This window comes from Rhamphochromis sp. 'chilingali' (genome assembly GCF_963969265.1).
Source record: "Rhamphochromis sp. 'chilingali' genome assembly, chromosome: 19".
Classification (NCBI taxonomy): domain Eukaryota; kingdom Metazoa; phylum Chordata; class Actinopteri; order Cichliformes; family Cichlidae; genus Rhamphochromis; species Rhamphochromis sp. 'chilingali'.
The window spans coordinates 22881925-22899913 of NC_137946.1; the positions used below are offsets into that span (position 1 = coordinate 22881925).

The 17989-nt window shown below is 35.4% G+C and overlaps 1 protein-coding gene across 1 annotated transcript; it reads left to right on the forward strand.

Annotated features, from left to right (window-relative positions):
- The first annotated feature begins 14717 nt into the window (after positions 1 to 14717).
- LOC308387160 (uncharacterized protein) lies at positions 14718 to 17235 on the forward strand. The gene is made up of 5 exons (XM_080867054.1): positions 14718 to 14887; positions 15461 to 15585; positions 15861 to 15960; positions 16066 to 16175; positions 16408 to 17235. Exons 1-5 carry the CDS (start codon positions 14806 to 14808, stop codon positions 16594 to 16596), a joined length of 606 nt encoding a protein of 201 aa, XP_080723180.1. The 5' UTR covers positions 14718 to 14805; the 3' UTR covers positions 16597 to 17235.
- Positions 17236 to 17989: the final 754 nt, after the last annotated feature.

A 17989-nucleotide genomic window follows, 5' to 3' on the forward strand; every position in this document is an offset into this window, starting at 1 on the left:
TCCAAGACTCAACTCTAGCAATCAGCTACAGAATCTGTTCCAGTTCTTTTTCTGCTTAGCCCAGGTAAGATTATTCTGACATTGGTTTAGGAATTGCTTGATATTAGGAATGCAATAGTTGTAGCCCATTTCCTGTACAAATCTGTGCATAGCGGCACTTGATGCACCTACCCATGAAATGATGATTCTTGACAATCTTCTGAAGCCTGTGGTCATCTGTGTTCCTCGTACCCCTGTTCCTAACACATCTTTCTCTTCCACTCAGCTTTCCTTTTATATACTTTATGTATTAAATCTGTGTTTATTCAGTTGTTGTCTGATACTAACCTGTGAGATAACTGACCAATTACTTTCACATTCCTTTTCCTTATCTAGAGTAAAGTAATGGTTAAATGTGTTAGTTGACTTTGCTTGAAAAGCTCTTTTCCCACCGTATCTATTGAGATAACCTTTTCCTATGAGAAAGGCAGAATAAGGTTGGTGGATTCAAGCTTTACTTTTGTTATTCTACTTTGTTAATTTATTTTCTCATATTATGTAACTTCATGAAACATCTTTAATTTCTCTGCCTCTGCTTCTCTTCTTCTGCATGTGTGTGTCCCTAGTTAATTAGGAGGAATATATGTTAATGGGACGCTGCTAGCAGACTAATTAAGATTCTGATTAGACTTAAGATACTGTCAGCCAGTCCCACTGTGTGTGCCCTTATGATTATGTGTGCTTATATGTGTGTCTTGCCTCTGGTTTACTTGTTGAGGAAATCACCCAAACTCTAACATGCATTTTGTCTATGGTTAGAAAATGAAACTAATTCTTAGCTCTTATGGTGACTCATACTTCATGAAAATATCCCATTTGATTATTTCTCTCAGACATAACATTAGCAGTAGATTTTTAAATAAGAGGGTACAAACTTCTAGTTTGGATTGCAGAATAGGCAGAATTTAAATCAGGAAGATACTGGACTTATTGTCAAGTCTGTGCGAAAAATATTGATAAGAGACCAAAAAGTAATATGAAATATTAAATAAACCTGTATTTAAAAGTACTTATTTCAGGGGGGTTTTCCCCACTTTCACTTTATTGTCTACAAGTCATCAGTATCAGTTATGATATCGGTTTGGATATGTGGTGAGAGGGAAACATGAAGATGCAACCAGGAGATGTCCTTACTGAGTCATCAGAGCTGAACAGGTGATAGAGAAACAGGTTTACCTTTTAGGTGACATAAATGAGTTGAACCGAAAGTTATGAACTGTTTCTGAGAGGCAAATAACACCAGGATCCTTTGTAGCTGACGGCTGGTAACTGTGCAGGGGCGGGTCTCATTAACAGGGAAAGGGGGGCACAAAGAAATACTTTTCTTTCTTATTCTCATTTAAAATGTCCAGCTTTTAATAAATAGTTATCTGAATCTTACAACCAAAGTTTTTATCTGATATAAAATGTATATAAATCATACATATACCAACAAGTTGTATCAAACCAGAAATTTAATGAGCTGGATTTGTCTCGCATTAACTGGCTGGACACAGAGGACATCGAAATTCAGCTGATTGAACTGAAAAACTCGACTCTGTCGGGGTCAAGGTTTGCAGAACTACGAACGCAGCTGGAATCCATAGCTGTGTGTGTTCATGGGGCTTGCATTTTCACCTGCTGGACATCACTACCTGACAAGTTTAACTGTCTTCAGAACATTGCAGAGGCCTTATTGACAGTATTTGGCTCTACATATCAGTGTGAGCAGATTTTCTCTCACACGAAGAGTACTCAGGTAGCTTTCTGAATGCAGGACACTCAGAGACCTGTGTCTCTGAGTGGGAAACCAGAGATCACATTAACATGAGTATCCCTGTATTTAACAAACATGCCATATTGGTCCAGTTTTTTTTTTTTTTTTATCATTGTTGTGAGGAGACCATAAATAGCACTTGCATTTTCTGTTGTACAGTGCATTTTCAGTTATGGAGTTCATGTTATGGATAAAATGTGTCCTTTTTTTTTGTTTCAAAATAGTGGAAAACTATTCGCTGATAGCTGCCAACATCTGCGAACAAATATAATTCTATAAAGTTGTTCTATATAGTGTGTAACTGTTGATATAAAGCATTATTAAATGTATTGCTAGTGCAATTCTATGGCACATTGACTTCTGAGGAAATTTTAGATGGCACTCATCATCAGAAAGGTTGCCGACCCCTGGTCTAAATAATCTAGAAAAATATTAGCAATACCTTAAGGGACAGCAGTGACCCAAAAATGTCTGATCTTAATCCTTTATTGATACAGTACATGCATTAGTGGACTTCGATGTGTACTAATGTGAGAAACACATTGGTTGAATTAAAAGAATTACACATCAGATAATAAGGTGGTGTCATTAGGTATCATCATGAAAGCACACTCTTTTCTCCTTATGTACAAACAGGTTGTTGGATGAAGAAAAACAAACGTACAGATCTGCTACAACCACTGATGTCCATTTGTGGGACATTTAGAACTGCAATAATTTGTCTACTTTGGGCGTAGAAAACACATTTTCTTAATGCATTGCTTTGGTCTTAGAATGAGCGTAATCTATTGTAAGAAACTGTTTTAAAATTCTGGGCTAAAAGCCAGATTTTCCCACAAATTGAAAAAAATGTTCTAGCTATAGTTATCATTCCATTCAACAGTGATTTAAAAAAAATGTACTGGCAGCTAATCAACAAAATGCATATGTTCCAACTTTGTGTAGTAATGTCTTTTGTTTTCTTAGATGAATACATTAAGCTCTTTAATTAATTATTCTCTTTTGTGCAGTCTATTCAGAAATATGTTTAATATAGGTTGGATAAACACATATAGTAAAAGCAATTTTGCTATGCATCTACATCAGGAATCTGTAGATAATTAAAGAAATTTTGATAAAGCATTCATTAAGTGAGCAAAACACAAAGTGAGTGTAGATAAAAATGTCACGTTGCTGTCACAAAGCCCAAGATTCAAAAAGCAAATCTGCTGAATACGAGTGTGCACAGTTTTTCTAGATTTTCAACAATAAAACAATTTTCAGACATTCCCAGTGTAAATTCTGTAATCATTTTAAATCTTCTAACGAGGCCATGTGTTCACATAGCATAGACACAAACAACTGCAGTTCGGTTTCTTTTTAACACTACTCAGGATATGGAGTTAAGGTCATACTGACTGTCACTAGGTGGCTACCGTCTTGTGCTTTTTAACAGCGTCACTTCTCACTTCACGCTCACAGAAAAATCACCAGTGAGGAAAACTGCTTTTTCTACACCTTAATATCAATAGCAGTTCTCATCGGGTATATTTTCCTGATTCAAATGTCATATAAAGCCAACTGATGAATGTAGGCATTTAGTATATTCTATTATGAATGAATATCACATACCAGCAAAGACCCAGAAGGATTAGATAGATACAGTACATAGAAATATGCATCCACATACAAACACATTTACAAACCAAATACATGACTCTTTATTGTCTTGGTCATCCATATTTGGTTATGAATATTATTTATGTTCTCACTTTTGTTTGATGTTAGACATTTTTAATGCTTTTAAAAAACAGAATGTCTCATTTAGTCTCTTTTGACAGTGACTTGGTTGATCAGCATACATCAAGATATAGCAAAGGTTCTTACAAATGTGTTGCTACATGTGCAATGTTGGGTGCTTGAAAAAGACGACGACTGGACTTCTTTAAACATTGTCCTTAATGTTGTTATAAACTCCCTGAGATAAAAGTCAATTTTGGGGCTGCTTAAGTTTAAAGAAGTCTACTCGCCTTCTTTTTCAAGCTCCAAAGACTACAATTAGCTGCATGCCTGAAAAACTACAGATGAAATTTACCTATGGAGTATATGGATGGCAGATTGAAATGTGCATTGAATAAGGCTGCAAGAAAAGAAAACAGCAAGAAAATCATGAGGAAGATGGAGCTCCCTAGAGGGAGAGAAAATGGACCAAAAGAGCAGGCTTTATACCCTTGGCTACTTCTACCTCGCTGCTATTTTTCTGACAATACCAGCTGCCCTCAGAGGTATAGCAAAGGGGGTAGCAGGAAGTAAGAAGGGTACACGCAATATGTAGGACAAATGGGATAGTGTAGTAACACAAATACTGTAAATATTTTTACGTGTTTCACAATTTCCTTTTTGTGTATGTATTTTACGTTTCCGTGCCCAGACATTTACAGGTGTATTCAACGCATCATGTATGGTCTATATGACAACGTAAATTAGACAATGATGGCCCCCAGGAAATGTTTCTTGGTAAAGATCCAAAGGTGACCAAAAATAGACCAGATGGAAAATGATATATCAACCAGACTCTCCTCCCTCCACTCCTGTCCTGCCATTTTCTAAAGTCAAGATTAGTGATGTCATAACTTGTGTACAGTATAAAAGCCCACTGAACACTTAGAAAATGACTTATTTCTTTTAACATGGCCTCTACTTCCTGGGAGTAGCATGAGAAGAGGAAGAGAGGCTCTTTGAATACCACACCATGAGATGCTTACACCAGGTGGAACCCACAGGGTGCCCTAGCTGTGCAGAAATGTTGTACAATTATGTGTTAATTTGCCCATGTGGATAGGAAAGACGAGTGAAGGAAGACTGGACTGTCTGTCAGTGCCAAGAAAATGGTACATTAGCTACATTAGCCCTAAATTACATGGCTGAATATATCTGAAATAGCTCCACTTCCACTTAAAAGCACTAACATCCTTTCTGTTACACAACATTAGTAGCATTAAATAAGGCCAGTTTAGCAACATTATTTAAATTTTAAAAGAAATTCAGACAGAAGTTTCTCTGTGCCACCCTTGAACAAAAATGTTTTTGATTCCTTGTGGTTAGCGAGTTTAATGAACAAATCCACTTGAATAGGATAATCTGTAAATGAAGACACAATGCATGAATCCTTGTTTGTCCCTAATCTTCCAAAGCACTTGATGCTATTAAAAGGACCGGCAATTGTATTTATAAAATCACTTTTCTCTGCCAGGAATATTATTTCAATACGTTATTCCGTGTGTCTTTAATTAATTTCACTGTGGAAAGATCCAGAGGAATAAAAAAAGCTATGGAACAGAAATGGTTGCGTGGGAGAACAGACCCGCAATCTCTTTACATTAGCAGGGATTAAGAACGTGAAAGCATAATACATAAAGTATATTGCTTTCATGGGCAAATTATTTTCAATATAATTTCCAGTTTCATGTGTTGCATTCATTTTTATTGGCTATGTCTATGAAAAATTTCTGAAGCCAAAAAAATCTATTCCAATAAACGAAGTACTGAATAAGCTCAGAATTTATACTAATATGATGGTGAGAAATTGAAAAAATAGTACTCATGTTTTCTTAAGAACTGAAAAATGTCCAAGTGTATTTCCATAAGGATTTTGGCACCATTCTACTAATCCATATGCAAATACATAGAGATTACCCATTTTATCTTTAACAATAAAGAAATTCTAAATGGCAAAACAGATTAATTGCATAACACTGAATAAACAATTTGTCCACCCAACCTGTGTTACAAGATAAATCCCAGTATCAGTTGCATTAGGATGGGCTGCATATAATCCATGTTTGCATCAATGACCTTAATTTATATAATGGGAGAAAAGGGATAAATATAGAATAAAAGTCAGAAAAAGTGAAGGACATAAATGTAACTGAAAACAACAAATAAGAACTAGAGTAGGACATATAGAGAAATTAAAACTGACTGATGTGTCATTTTAATTTGCAATGAACTACATTACCCTGCTTCACTCTCTCTTCCATCATAGTTTTATTGTAATAAAAAGTAGGAGCTGACGTCAAAACAACAAACAAAAGGAGCCAATCTCGAGGATTTAACAAATTTACCTTCTCAAAAGAAACAGACCAAATGACAGCAACGTGCCTCCCTAACTAAGAAAAAACATGAGAAAACTACAATCAACAAAAAGGCAGTCCACCCCTACTTAAGTGAACAGCGCTGGGCAAGTAACAAAAGGCCTGCTGGTTGGAATGAGCCGAGGATAAATGACTGGCCGTCCATGGCGGTGTCATCATATAAGCTGTCTACAGGTAGCTAGCCAATCCGTATGAGCCGCCCTCTGGAGCCACCAATCACGGAAAGGCACCTACACACTGAGATTTGCATATAACACAACATTACAACAGCAGTCGCAACACAAAGTTTAAACATTTTAACACTTAAATTAAAGAATTTAGCTCTCAGTTTTCTTAGCGAAAAAAACCTAAACAAATAAACAAAGACCTGAACAAGGTGGCTAACATTAGGAATTTAAGGGATTATATAGGTTTTGGTTTCAAAAACATGTTACCCTGCTACCATAGGGTTACTTGTACTATATGTCCTTGCACAAGGGATTAAATATCTTCTTAGCATTAAAATGCACTGGACTGTTTTAGTTATTCTCAACAGACCCATTCAGTGCCTACATTGAGCAGTTGAGTGCATTTTGATTTTTGAACTTCATGCAGAATATTATTTGGAAGCTATGCTACTTGTTAGCATAATTGTGGACCCATGAATAAGTAATAAAAATATAAGACCACAGTTTTTCTTTTATTTGAAGAATAATGTGTACTCAATAGACCACCAACATTAATGTGCTCTCTGCCACACTGGCTTGCAAAGAAGGGGAATTGAATTACCTGTCCAGAGTGTACCCTGCCTCTCACCCTATAGTAGCTGGGAAGAGAATGGCTGGATGGATTTCTAACAGCTGATATAACATACCCCTTATTAATTCTAAAAATTTCCCATTTTGTTGCTAAATAGAAGTTTAAAAGTAATTAATTGAAGTGTTGCATATAAATCATAGATATTAGAGGTAGGAAAATTGAACAATTTCAAAATAAAGCATAACCTTTACTGATGACCCCAAACTGTAAAATTATGTTGCCAATTCTTACACCATAGTTTTCATACAGTTACCAAGCTTCAGTATTGTTAAGTTGTATCTGTTCTAGGAGTCTGGATGCATGTGATATTGTATGTGAATTCTAATGTGCTTCATCTAAAGCATCTAGCCTTATTTTTGTGTGTTGTTTTACTGAAACCATGTGGCTGTGCACGATGAGTCATTCACTTGCTCAGTTAGCCAGCCCCTCTTGGCTCCTCCTGAAGGCCATTTGGTTAGTAGATGTGTGGCCATTTAAACTGGCCAGTGCTGAAATGGCACCACAGCACAGACGGTGCCTGGTGAGTACCTGCTCTTAGCTCATTATTGGCAGCAGTCTCATGTTGGCATTGCTTCTTTGCTGATTCTCAGCATGTCTGCAAGCAATAACCAAGCATTATTGGTTATTGCACATCTATATGGAGAAAAGGGCCTCAGCTGGAGAGGTTGCAAAGTTCACATAGGTTTGTACCTGCATCGAAGTCAAATAAATTAGTTTATTAATTAAACTATGGTAATATTATGTTTCTCAAGAGCTTATAACGAATAACACACAACTAGTTTTGTTTATTGTTTACAAGCTAACAAGGAGTGTGTTAATGAATTTTGCTGGGAGTTTTTTTTTCCCCTGTAGCTTCAATCAAGCTTTCTGCTCCTGTGTCAATATTACAATCCCCAAATCAATTTTGAACAGTAGATGTAGGGTGCTGACACTGGCCTGTTGTGTTAATTGATGTGCTAACAAATGGCAACACACCAGAGTTGATTTAATAAGGCTATCTCTATTTGCAGCGTTATAGAAAAACACAGGGGAAGAAATTAGGGCTGCAAAAGAACAGAGACCAAAGATATGATTATAACTCATATTTTTTTGCAAATAGAAAACAGTCCTTTTTCCCTGGTTATGAAGCCACAGATTCCATAAAACATAATTTTCTTTGCATATTTACGTTATTATTTTGTTTGTTTTAAAAAAAAGAAAGTCTATATGAGATATATGTCTACATACATCTCAGGTTTTCCACCATGAAATAGGTGCTGTGAAGAGAAATTAACTAAATGTAAACTGTGATGAGGCCCATTTGGTCCCAATGTACACAAAAGGTTTTAAAACTAAAACCTCAAAAATGTCTACTTCACAAAAGACATTTGAGGTAAACTAAAGAGTTGGAGACTAAAGGGCACAACAAGGGGTAAGTTGCAACACAATACAAAAAGCATGCAAAATAAGAGGCTGTTTTAAGAACTGTAAATTCTAGAGCTTCTTGGTAAACACTTAAGCGTCATTGTCCACAAACACCTACATTCATCACTCCATCAGTTCATGCAGAGATTGGAATAAGGCATTCTCCTTTTCTGCCCCATCTTCATGGAACATGTTGCAAAAGGATTTGAAGCTTTCTCAATTGATTTCACTTGCAGACTTCAAAATACATACAAATGTTTTTGTGAAATCGTCTCTGGGAAGTTGTTTTTGTTTTTAATATGACTATGTACATTAGTTTTTGTTTTGTTTTTTTGTTTTTAAATTAATAATTATTTAATTTTAATATGACATTTTAATATTTTTGTCTGGAACAGGTTTCTCTTGCAAATGAGACATTGGGTCTCAATGGGACTACCTGTATAAATAAGGGGTAAATTAAAAAAAAAAACACCAGTTTTTACTTTGGAAGTGTCAATTTTCAATAATTTTCAGTTTCGGTTTCAAACGATCTCTGGTCCTCATTCAGTGCTCTTCAGACAATATTGTTTCAGTTTCTTCAGTTGGACTTTCTCCTGCTTTTTTGCCTCAGCAATGCAGGATCCTCTCTTACAACACAAATGCTTTCTCAGCTTCACCTTACATAGAGATATGGGGGTCTGGCAGTATGCAGATAGTATACAGATTGTACAGGTCTGTTGGGTTAGATTGATTCTGACTGACACATGCACAATAGTAAGAATAAAATACGGTAATTCATGAACCCAGTGGTATTTTCATGCACATGTATTTTCTAGTTAATGGGTGAATACAAATGAATGAAGCCCGTTCTCATAAAAGCAAATTTAGCCACTAGCATATTTCCATCTGAATTCATTGGATAGGTACACACAGTGAATAAGCTATAAAATGCAAACACTCCAATAAGCAAAATGCAAAGAGGAAGACAATGAAAAGGTACCATCTGAAATTGAACAATGTTGACAAGTTTTTCTTTTTGCAAAAGGAAAAAACATTAAAATATACTGATGATTTCAACTTGGTAGGGAGCTAATTTCATACGTTAATACCTCAAAGGCCCTGCAAGAAATATGTTAAACAGTAAACACTAAAACACAAAGTTGTCAGTGAAGCTCTGTTCAGAGGAAACAAAAGGGCAAAATCAGGCTCTCACAGCAATGATTCCAGCAATGGTTTCGTAGTACTTTGCAAGTAAGTAAAGTAAATGAAATCAAATCTGTCTATATTCTAATATTTAAAGATCAGTGTATTGTTTTTTGTGTATTCTCTGTTTAAATGTTATGAAACAGTACAGCAGCAGGAGCTGTAAACTATCAATACTCAAAGCTTTGATTTCTGTAACAGGACTGCTGTTACTTTATTCACAATAACAGCTTAACATTTTCAAGAGAAGCTTACAAAGCATGTGCTGTGACAAATGCATATGGATAAACAATAAACGAAATTGAAGAACTACCGTGAATTATTTCATGTGTCCCAAAACATAAGGAATAATGAAAAAACAACAACAAAAAAAAAACCAATCCCTCTCTCCTTGACTCATTCTCCAATTTTAGCGTCTTGCTTGAATTGTAACACTGTGTTGGCAATATTCTATTTGTTCCTTGGGGTGTCATGGGAATCTGAAACGAGATGTCGGGAGAAAGTCTTTCAACAAGGAGTCTTACATGGAGTAAACCCCTTGTGTGGATTGTCAGAAAATTGAATCAGAGCCCACATTGATGTGTTAGCATTACTGAAAAATTTCTAAAGCGCTGTGCATTTCTAGTAGGATTTAAAATGCAAAAGGGACATTGCTGCAGTTCTCAGAGGGCCGAGGTAGAGAACTACTTAAGGGATTTTTGGTTTTTAATGGAATCTGTCAACATACATCCCAGATTGGCTAGTATGTAAGCAATATCAGCCTTATTCACTTCTGTGCTTCCTGTAAGTATCTGTTGTTTATTGTACCATATCAGTTTTACTCCAAAGCTGTAAAATGTCGATGGGGTATTGTCGTTACCCCATTGGCCGGGCGGGAAGCGTGGACAATTGAGTTGTGTAAGTGAATACAATAAATGAGTCGACATAAGACTTTCAAGTTAATACAATAGATGCATCTACTAAAACTCTGGGTTGAGTTCAAATCCTGGTGACCTGAACGAATATCATAGGTGCATCTACTAGGAGCCTGACGGGTAGCACTGCCAGCTTCCAATATTTTTATACAAAAGAATGATGCTTTGATGTTGATGTTTTAGCAATGAAAATAGGCTTTTTTATTTAAAAAAAATAACTATTAATAAGAGCTTATTAACTCCAGTTAATAGCAGATAATAAAATAACGTGCTTGACATCACACCTTTATATTGTATCAATCCATTTCATTCATATAACGTTCATTTAATGCTTTTTCAGAGTTACATGATGCTATTATTCTCACCCTCTCAAGAACTGACTTTGAAAGAAAAGCACAAGATGTCATAACGTTTGTGAAGTAATTGACAAATTCCTGCTTTTGGCTCTTTGGTTCCTCAGCATGAAACAAATCTCTTTACTGTTGAGACTTTTACAACAGTTAGATGTAATGTTATTCCCAGTAGATGAGCAAAAACCTCTAAAAAAAATAACATTGAAATGAATTATTTATACTGTGAAGAAACCACTTACCTCATGGGACTTTGTGTGACTCTTTCTCAACATAAATGAGAAGGAAATGGCTTTAGATTTAAATAACCTCAGGCCTTTTTTTTTTTTGGTGTAATTGCCAGAAGCCTTGATGAAACAAAAAGGAGATGTAGCACCCCACAGTTTAATTGTGTAAACTTCTCCAACTGATCATTGGATGGCCACGGAGCATCAATTCCAAAAAACCGACGTAGTCCTTTCAGTCAAATAAAAGACTGAAAATAAGATAGATAGCAACCTTAATTATTTGTAGAGTCACAGAGGTCACCAAAGTAATCTGAAACAAATTAAAGTCACTGTTGTTGTCCTTGCATCTCAAAAGAAGGTGAATTTAAAATATTCTAGCCCTAATGAGACTTGCCCTGCAGTCCTTCCTCTTCATTGGCATGTCTTATAGGATTTCTTGTAGTTGAGAAATCCAATTTGAGATGAAATTTTACAACTGTTCTCTTGAGAGATAATCACATTGTTGATAAACAATTGTACTGCTGTTAAAGCCATGTTTTTATGGACTATATTTAAAGACGGAATGTCTTGGTGTGACTTTGTAGCCCTTTTGTTTTTTTAATTTTGATTTAACCATCTTGCTGAAGAGAGGGTGATGATAAATTACTAGTTAGTACAGCAAAATAAAAAAAATAAAAAACATTCATCTATTTTCTTTGGCGCTTATACAGCAAAAACGTGAAGTGTTTACATTGTTCCATAACATAAATCTACTTATTTTTATGTATGCATATTTCAAAGGACCATGGACTGGCAAGGCTTGAATTCATCATCGGGGGACAAATTAGCCAATAAGTAAAAAGCTAGTCTGGAAAGTAATTATAACATGTAACCCACTATTTTATGCTGAGTGTTGAAAGAGTATCCAATAGACAATGCAACCTCAAGGAAAAAAAGAGGGTGGGAAACATGTCCTAGGCACGGTTTAATTAAGGTACATGTGATGGGAAATTCATCAATCTCTTACAGAAACCCAAACATGTTACTATGATTAATTAGTGAGGTTTTGCCTTTTAGTAATTGGATTGTTAGCCTTTTCCAATAGGGAAATGTTTGCTACATTACTTAGAAGTAGGCACACTCTAACAAACTGCTGTGGTGCATTGGGATGTTTTCAATAATATAAACCACCATAATAATATGCTATACTGTGGAATCTTGGGCATTCTAAAAATAGTAAACAGTGTCTAAAATTTCATCTTTTATTTCCACCAGACTGAGTATAGTGATTGAAGTGAAACAAGGATCAATGCTGTATTTATTAACACCAATTTAAAAAAACAAAAAACAAAACTGATCTAACGCATCCACTGAGAATACTGATACTGAGAATACTGATACTGAGAATACTGATATATGACATTAGGCAAGTGTACGCAAACATATATTTGTGTACAGTAAGTTATATTTTGTAATTATTAAATACATACATACAAAAAAATGTGTTATTTTAACAATGTGCTTTATTTTGAAAAAACAGAACAAAACAAAACATTAGGACACATTTAAACTGCTCGTCTGTGGTCCCTAAATATCATTTAATTACTTCTTTCCCAGTTGTCATGACACTAGTTCATTTTACCAAGAGGCTGTAATCAATAACACTCCCTAGCCAAACAATAAATTTGCTTTCAGATGGTGAATGCCAATAACAACTCACTACACTGCAAAAAACAATTTTCAAGAAAGTAAAAAAAACCTTGTTTATGGACATTTTTTCTTATTTTTTGCCTAAAAAGAAAATATATTCTTAACAAGCAAGTTTTGGACAAGAAAATAAAGCTTATTCTAGGAAAATATGTCTAACTTTTCCTTAAAAGGATATTTCAGCTCATCTTGAGCTTTATTTACCAGTTACAAGGCATGACAATGGTTTGGTTGAATTTCCAGAATAAAAATAAGATTATTTTTCTCATTTCAAGAGTAAGGGCATTTAAACAGCTGCTCAGTTTAAGAAATGTATTTATTGACACTAAAGTTTAATATAATTGCTGTCAAGTTTGACACAATATGCAGTATATGAACAAAGGCAGGAACTAAAAGCACATGGTAAACATGAAATACAGGCCCATTTGAAAAACAGAAACAGCACAACTCATTCACTTTAGGCCATGTCAAACAGAATAATAGATCAGCATCAGTATATCTATACTATGGCAATGCTAAAATCGCATTCAACTGTCAGAATTTATAGGAAAACAACAACTTCATTTTAAAAATTGTCACAAAACTGTCCAAAACAATAACCTGAAAATACAGTTCATGCATGTAAAGCAGTGTACCTTTTATAAAACATATGTTGAGCTCACGTGTAGTCCAATTACATCACCCAGGTAATATTTCATGACCGCACATGTCATATCTTTGTGTGTGAAACTGTAATATGGAATGGAATCTCATATCATATCATTGTTGGCTGGCTTTCCACCACTGAATCAGTCCTGTATGCCCACATGTTACTCAGATTTCTGTTCACTGCTGATGAGGGTTCCCTCCTAGAACTGCAATTGAGATTGGTTGATTAATTGACTAGTTGCGGATAAGGAAATTAAATACAAGGTACACTGATAATTTCTAAAAAAATTTAATGTCAGAAATATACTGCATTTTATAATTTACTCTAAAATATGCATGTTTTCAAGCTGAGTTTAATAAATGGATATTCATTTAATGCTCATTGCTATTTGGCAGCTTAACTGTAGTTTAAAAGCCTTGAAAAATCCTCAAAAACCTAAAATGGGAAAGCTAAACTAAAGAACACAGGAAACATGGAAAATGTTGCAAAAACCTTACAACCTTGAACAAGGAACATAAGACATGAAAACATCAGGGAGGGAACACAGATGATAACACAGGAGAGAATACAGACGATCCGACAAAGAACACACTAAATATACACACACAAAAGGAAACGAGGAATTGGCAGACAGGCACGAAACACAGCTGACACTAATCAGATGAGAAGAGACCAGGAGGAGAATACACCGATGCAGGGCAGGGACTATCAAAGTAAAACAGGAATAAACACGAATATCGAACCAGGGACAATACACTGAAGACAAGGGAGGTACAGAGAACACCTAAACACTGGAAATAATTAACAAATAACTAGGAAACTAACTGACACAATGAATATTAATAAACACAAACAACCAAGGAGACTGCGGACCATGACAATTGGTTTATTTAAAACAAAAGTTTAAAAAAATACAAAATGTTGTTTTCTCTAGTAGAAGAAATTAAACACTATCAGAATATTCTTTATAAATAGATAGCATTGTTGTGGATTATAAGGAATAAGCATTAACATATCTACTGTTAAGCTGTAAAAACAAGTAGACATCTAACATGAATATTTTATATGATTATTTTCAAAGATATTAAAGTATATAGTCAGTCTCACCTTACAGATTTTTGTGTCCTAATCGATCCGCTGCATCGTCCATTGGCAAGGTGGTCGGAGTGTGTTCGAAGAATGTGATACCAAAATTAGCTGTAAACACGATATTCTTTGACACATCCATCTATGCCACAATCTTCACGGAAATCTGGACTATGGCTATGTGCAGAATTAATATGACTCAGTAGGGATTTGAGGGTCAGACCCACAAAAACGATGTAGATAACACAGCGCCAAATCATTTTGTTTTACTGGTCTGTGAACTACTTTTCCCATAAAGTCAAGATAACCAGGATTATTCCATTATGGGGTAGGAATGGCTATCCTAATTCAGTGCCTTATAACAGCTGTAGTAAGTAACAGCACCCACACGTCAGTATTTACAGAACATAATCTAACTAAATAGTCAAGTATTTAAATATATATCATTTTATAGGTATAAAAGAGCGAACTAAACCATTTCCGTACACAACCCCATACTCCTGAGTTGGTACAGCCCACCTTCCCGCCTCTAGCTCCGTGCCTAAGCGGTTGGATTGCAGGATTTTGGGGTCTGGGTGTAGATGCGATACAGTTGGTACAGTGTGAAGAAATTAAGGCACGCTATGGAAAAACTGGACGAAATAACAATTGCCAACCTGAAAGGTATGTGACTGTTTTGTTTTTTCTATGTTTTGTGTTCTGGTATGTTGCATGTTAAGTCGCTAGCATGGCAGGCTATACCCGGTTGTTAGCTTAGCTTAGCTGTGCGGTTAGCTTAGTTGCATTAGCATTTTTAAATATGCTAGTGCAGAAAGTTATGAAAGAATTCATGTCCAGTTATTAGTTTCAGTGTCTGTGAATTTATTCAACAAGTGTGCAAAGTGCCATAAGTTAATGCCAGTTTTACAGAAATTGTAGGAGTTTCAAATTTCTATTAGTGAAGTTATTTCATTATACACTTTAGCCCAGGAAGCAAAAAAAAAAATACATTTATATGTATACATGCATTTAATTGATGTATCACAAATATATTACTTTTACCAGTCAATAGGAGGAAGGTAATTTAGAACCTGTGGAGCAGTGAGGAGGGAGAATAATGGAATAGAGTCATGGTTTTAAATGGTAAATATTAAATTATGTTTCCTATGTATCCTGTCTGTTACCCAAGCAAAGCTGTCAGCTGGCTTGCACATGAGGATGATGCAATGTAGTGATAATTGGAAACTCCTATTGCAGAAGCAAATGTTGGAGAAGACCTGCTCTCATCACTTTCACGAGATGACATCAAAGATCTGTTTCCTGGTCCTGAACATTGCCTCAGGCGTCGGGCTCTATGGCTTGCAGTGCACAAATGTGAAGAAGTAAGTTCTGTCCTATCGCTGTGTGACAAAACTGAGAACACACCAGCTTGTTTTATGCAGTTTCAAATAATTCCACCAATACTCACTTAACAGATAGACAGTAGAATCTTCTTTAGTTTTGATTTAAATCAAGTGGCCTACACATTTATTAAATATACATATTTTTTATTGTTCAACACTTTACTGATATTTTGTTGTACTATCTTTCATATTTAGAGACCTAAAGTTCTTGTGCAATTTTATGTGAAATTAGCCCTATGTACACTGTATTTTAGAACAAGACTGCTGCTGAAAAAACGCTAACAACTACTGGAGATGGTGACTTCTTCAGAGAGGAACCCAGCACTTACCTCCATCCAAAAACTTTGGATGGAGGTAATGCTACAGTATCTTGATTAGTCTACATTTATGCTTTGCAGATTACATTATTTGCAATGTTTAATGGTGTTGCCCTGTCTTATTTTTCTTTTTTCAAACCAGTGGAACATGCAGCAGCTGTGTTCAGAGCCCTTCCCATGCTTTTCCCTTCCAGCACAGTACCACCTAAGAAGCTGGGCATCTGTAGTGAGGCTTTTTTCCATGTCCTAAAGGTAAGGCTGCAATATTCTATGTGTATATATTGTTGAATTTTGCAGTTACTCATGTTTTCATTTTATATATTTTACTGTGGAGTCAGTCAAATATTCTTAAAGTTCAGATCCCCATAACATGTTGATGTTAATAAAACCTACAAAAAAAGTTGATCTATTTTAAACTGTAATGCAACTCAAAAATTGTGTTTCTTACAGTCTTGTTCTAATACTCTTTTTTTCTGTCATGTAGACTTCAGAAGACCCTGAAGGCTACCTGCGTCAGCGACCCCTGGCTTGTCCAGTTCTGCTTGTCTCTGAAGGCAACTGCATGATAGCTGTTGGAACCACACCGGTGAGCACTTTTGACCGGAAGGATCTTAATGAGGGACTGCTCTATCTGATGGCATATTACTATGCCCTCCACCTCACATATCCATAGTGCATTTCCACGCTGCTGTCTGTCTTGCAAACTGAAATACTCAAAGACTCCATCCATGACCGAGATTCAACCCCCTCTTACAAGAAGGCGCTTGGTGAGTGGAAGTCATTCATTGAGTGAGTCTCCCAGATGACAGACTCCATCTGCCTTGTTTATCAGACTCAGTGTTAGTCAGTGAGGTTGTTTTTTTTTTCTATAGAAAAGTTGTTCAAATGTAAAACACATGTTTGTTTGTGTGGTCGTTAAACTTGTTCTTCTAAAATGTTATGTAATATAGGATTTGAAATAGTGATTGTTTTAAGCTTCAGCAAAATTTATTTTTGATACCAGCCATGAGTGTGTTATACTGTTATTATTCATTTTAAGAGTATCTGGAATATGCACTTCTTATATTGGCCATGTTACACAGTACCCTGCTGAAATGTATAATTTTAGGCATGATTCTCCTGGAACAGACCTCAGTGAGTTACTGACCCATTGCTGTGTCAATAAAAGCGCAAAATCTAAGAGTGCTTTTGCTGTCTTAATTTAAGATGAATTCCCTTATTTTTAGTAGCTTTTTGAAGAGATGGTGTCTTATTCTCAGGAATTTTTGCTGATTATTGTTCTCAGAGTCGAAACATAATTCTTATAGTTAGCTCAATCAAGAAAGAAACAATTCAGTTTTAAGAAAATTTGTCCTATAGTAAGGTGTTTTTGTTTAATGTGAAAAATCTAAATTAAGGTGTAGAATCTTAAAGTAAGCAAATAATTCTTGAAAACAGCTTGTTCAAGAAAGCATAATACTCATTTTAGGTGCAGATTTTCTAAATATCAAAGTGTCTTTTACTTATAATAAGTCACATTTTCTTCAAATAAGCATACATTTTAGACAATTTTGTCTAGTTAAAAGGCATATGGCAGTTAGATTAATTTGCTAGTTTTAAGAATTCTAGTCAAGCAACTTTTGCTTACCCCATTGGCAGATTTTTTTTGCTCAAAACAAGAAAAATTTGTCAGATTTAAGAATATTTGGCTTGTTTCAAGTATAGCTGTTTTTGCAGTGTATCAGTCCCATGAAAATGTAACCCCCTTTCCTGATTTGCATATTTGTCACATTTAAATGCTTCAAATCATCACAAGTATAATATTAGACAAAGATAACCTGAGTAAACAGAAAATACTTTTTTTTCTTGATGATTTCATCCATTAAGGGGGGAAGCTTTCCAAACCTACCTTGCCTTATGTGAAAAATTGATTCCATCACTTGATAGAGCCTGTCTTACAAAGTGAATTAGGCTGAAATACCTCAAAAACCAGTACATAATTCTCTAATCTAAAGAGAAACATGAAACATGATCTAAGGAAACAGGTGAGAAACAAGACATCTATCAGTCTGGAAAGGGCCATAATA

What these genes read in the sequence shown, in the direction of transcription:
- LOC308387160 (XM_080867054.1), top strand. Translation starts at nt 14,806, where the DNA reads ATGCGATACAGTTGGTACAGTGTGAAGAAATTAAGGCACGCTATGGAA. An exon ending in AACAATTGCCAACCTGAAAG is followed by an intron (nt 14,888 to 15,460) that starts GTATGTGACTGT and finishes CTCCTATTGCAG; the next exon opens with AAGCAAATGTTGGAGAAGAC. An exon ending in CAGTGCACAAATGTGAAGAA is followed by an intron (nt 15,586 to 15,860) that starts GTAAGTTCTGTC and finishes ACTGTATTTTAG; the next exon opens with AACAAGACTGCTGCTGAAAA.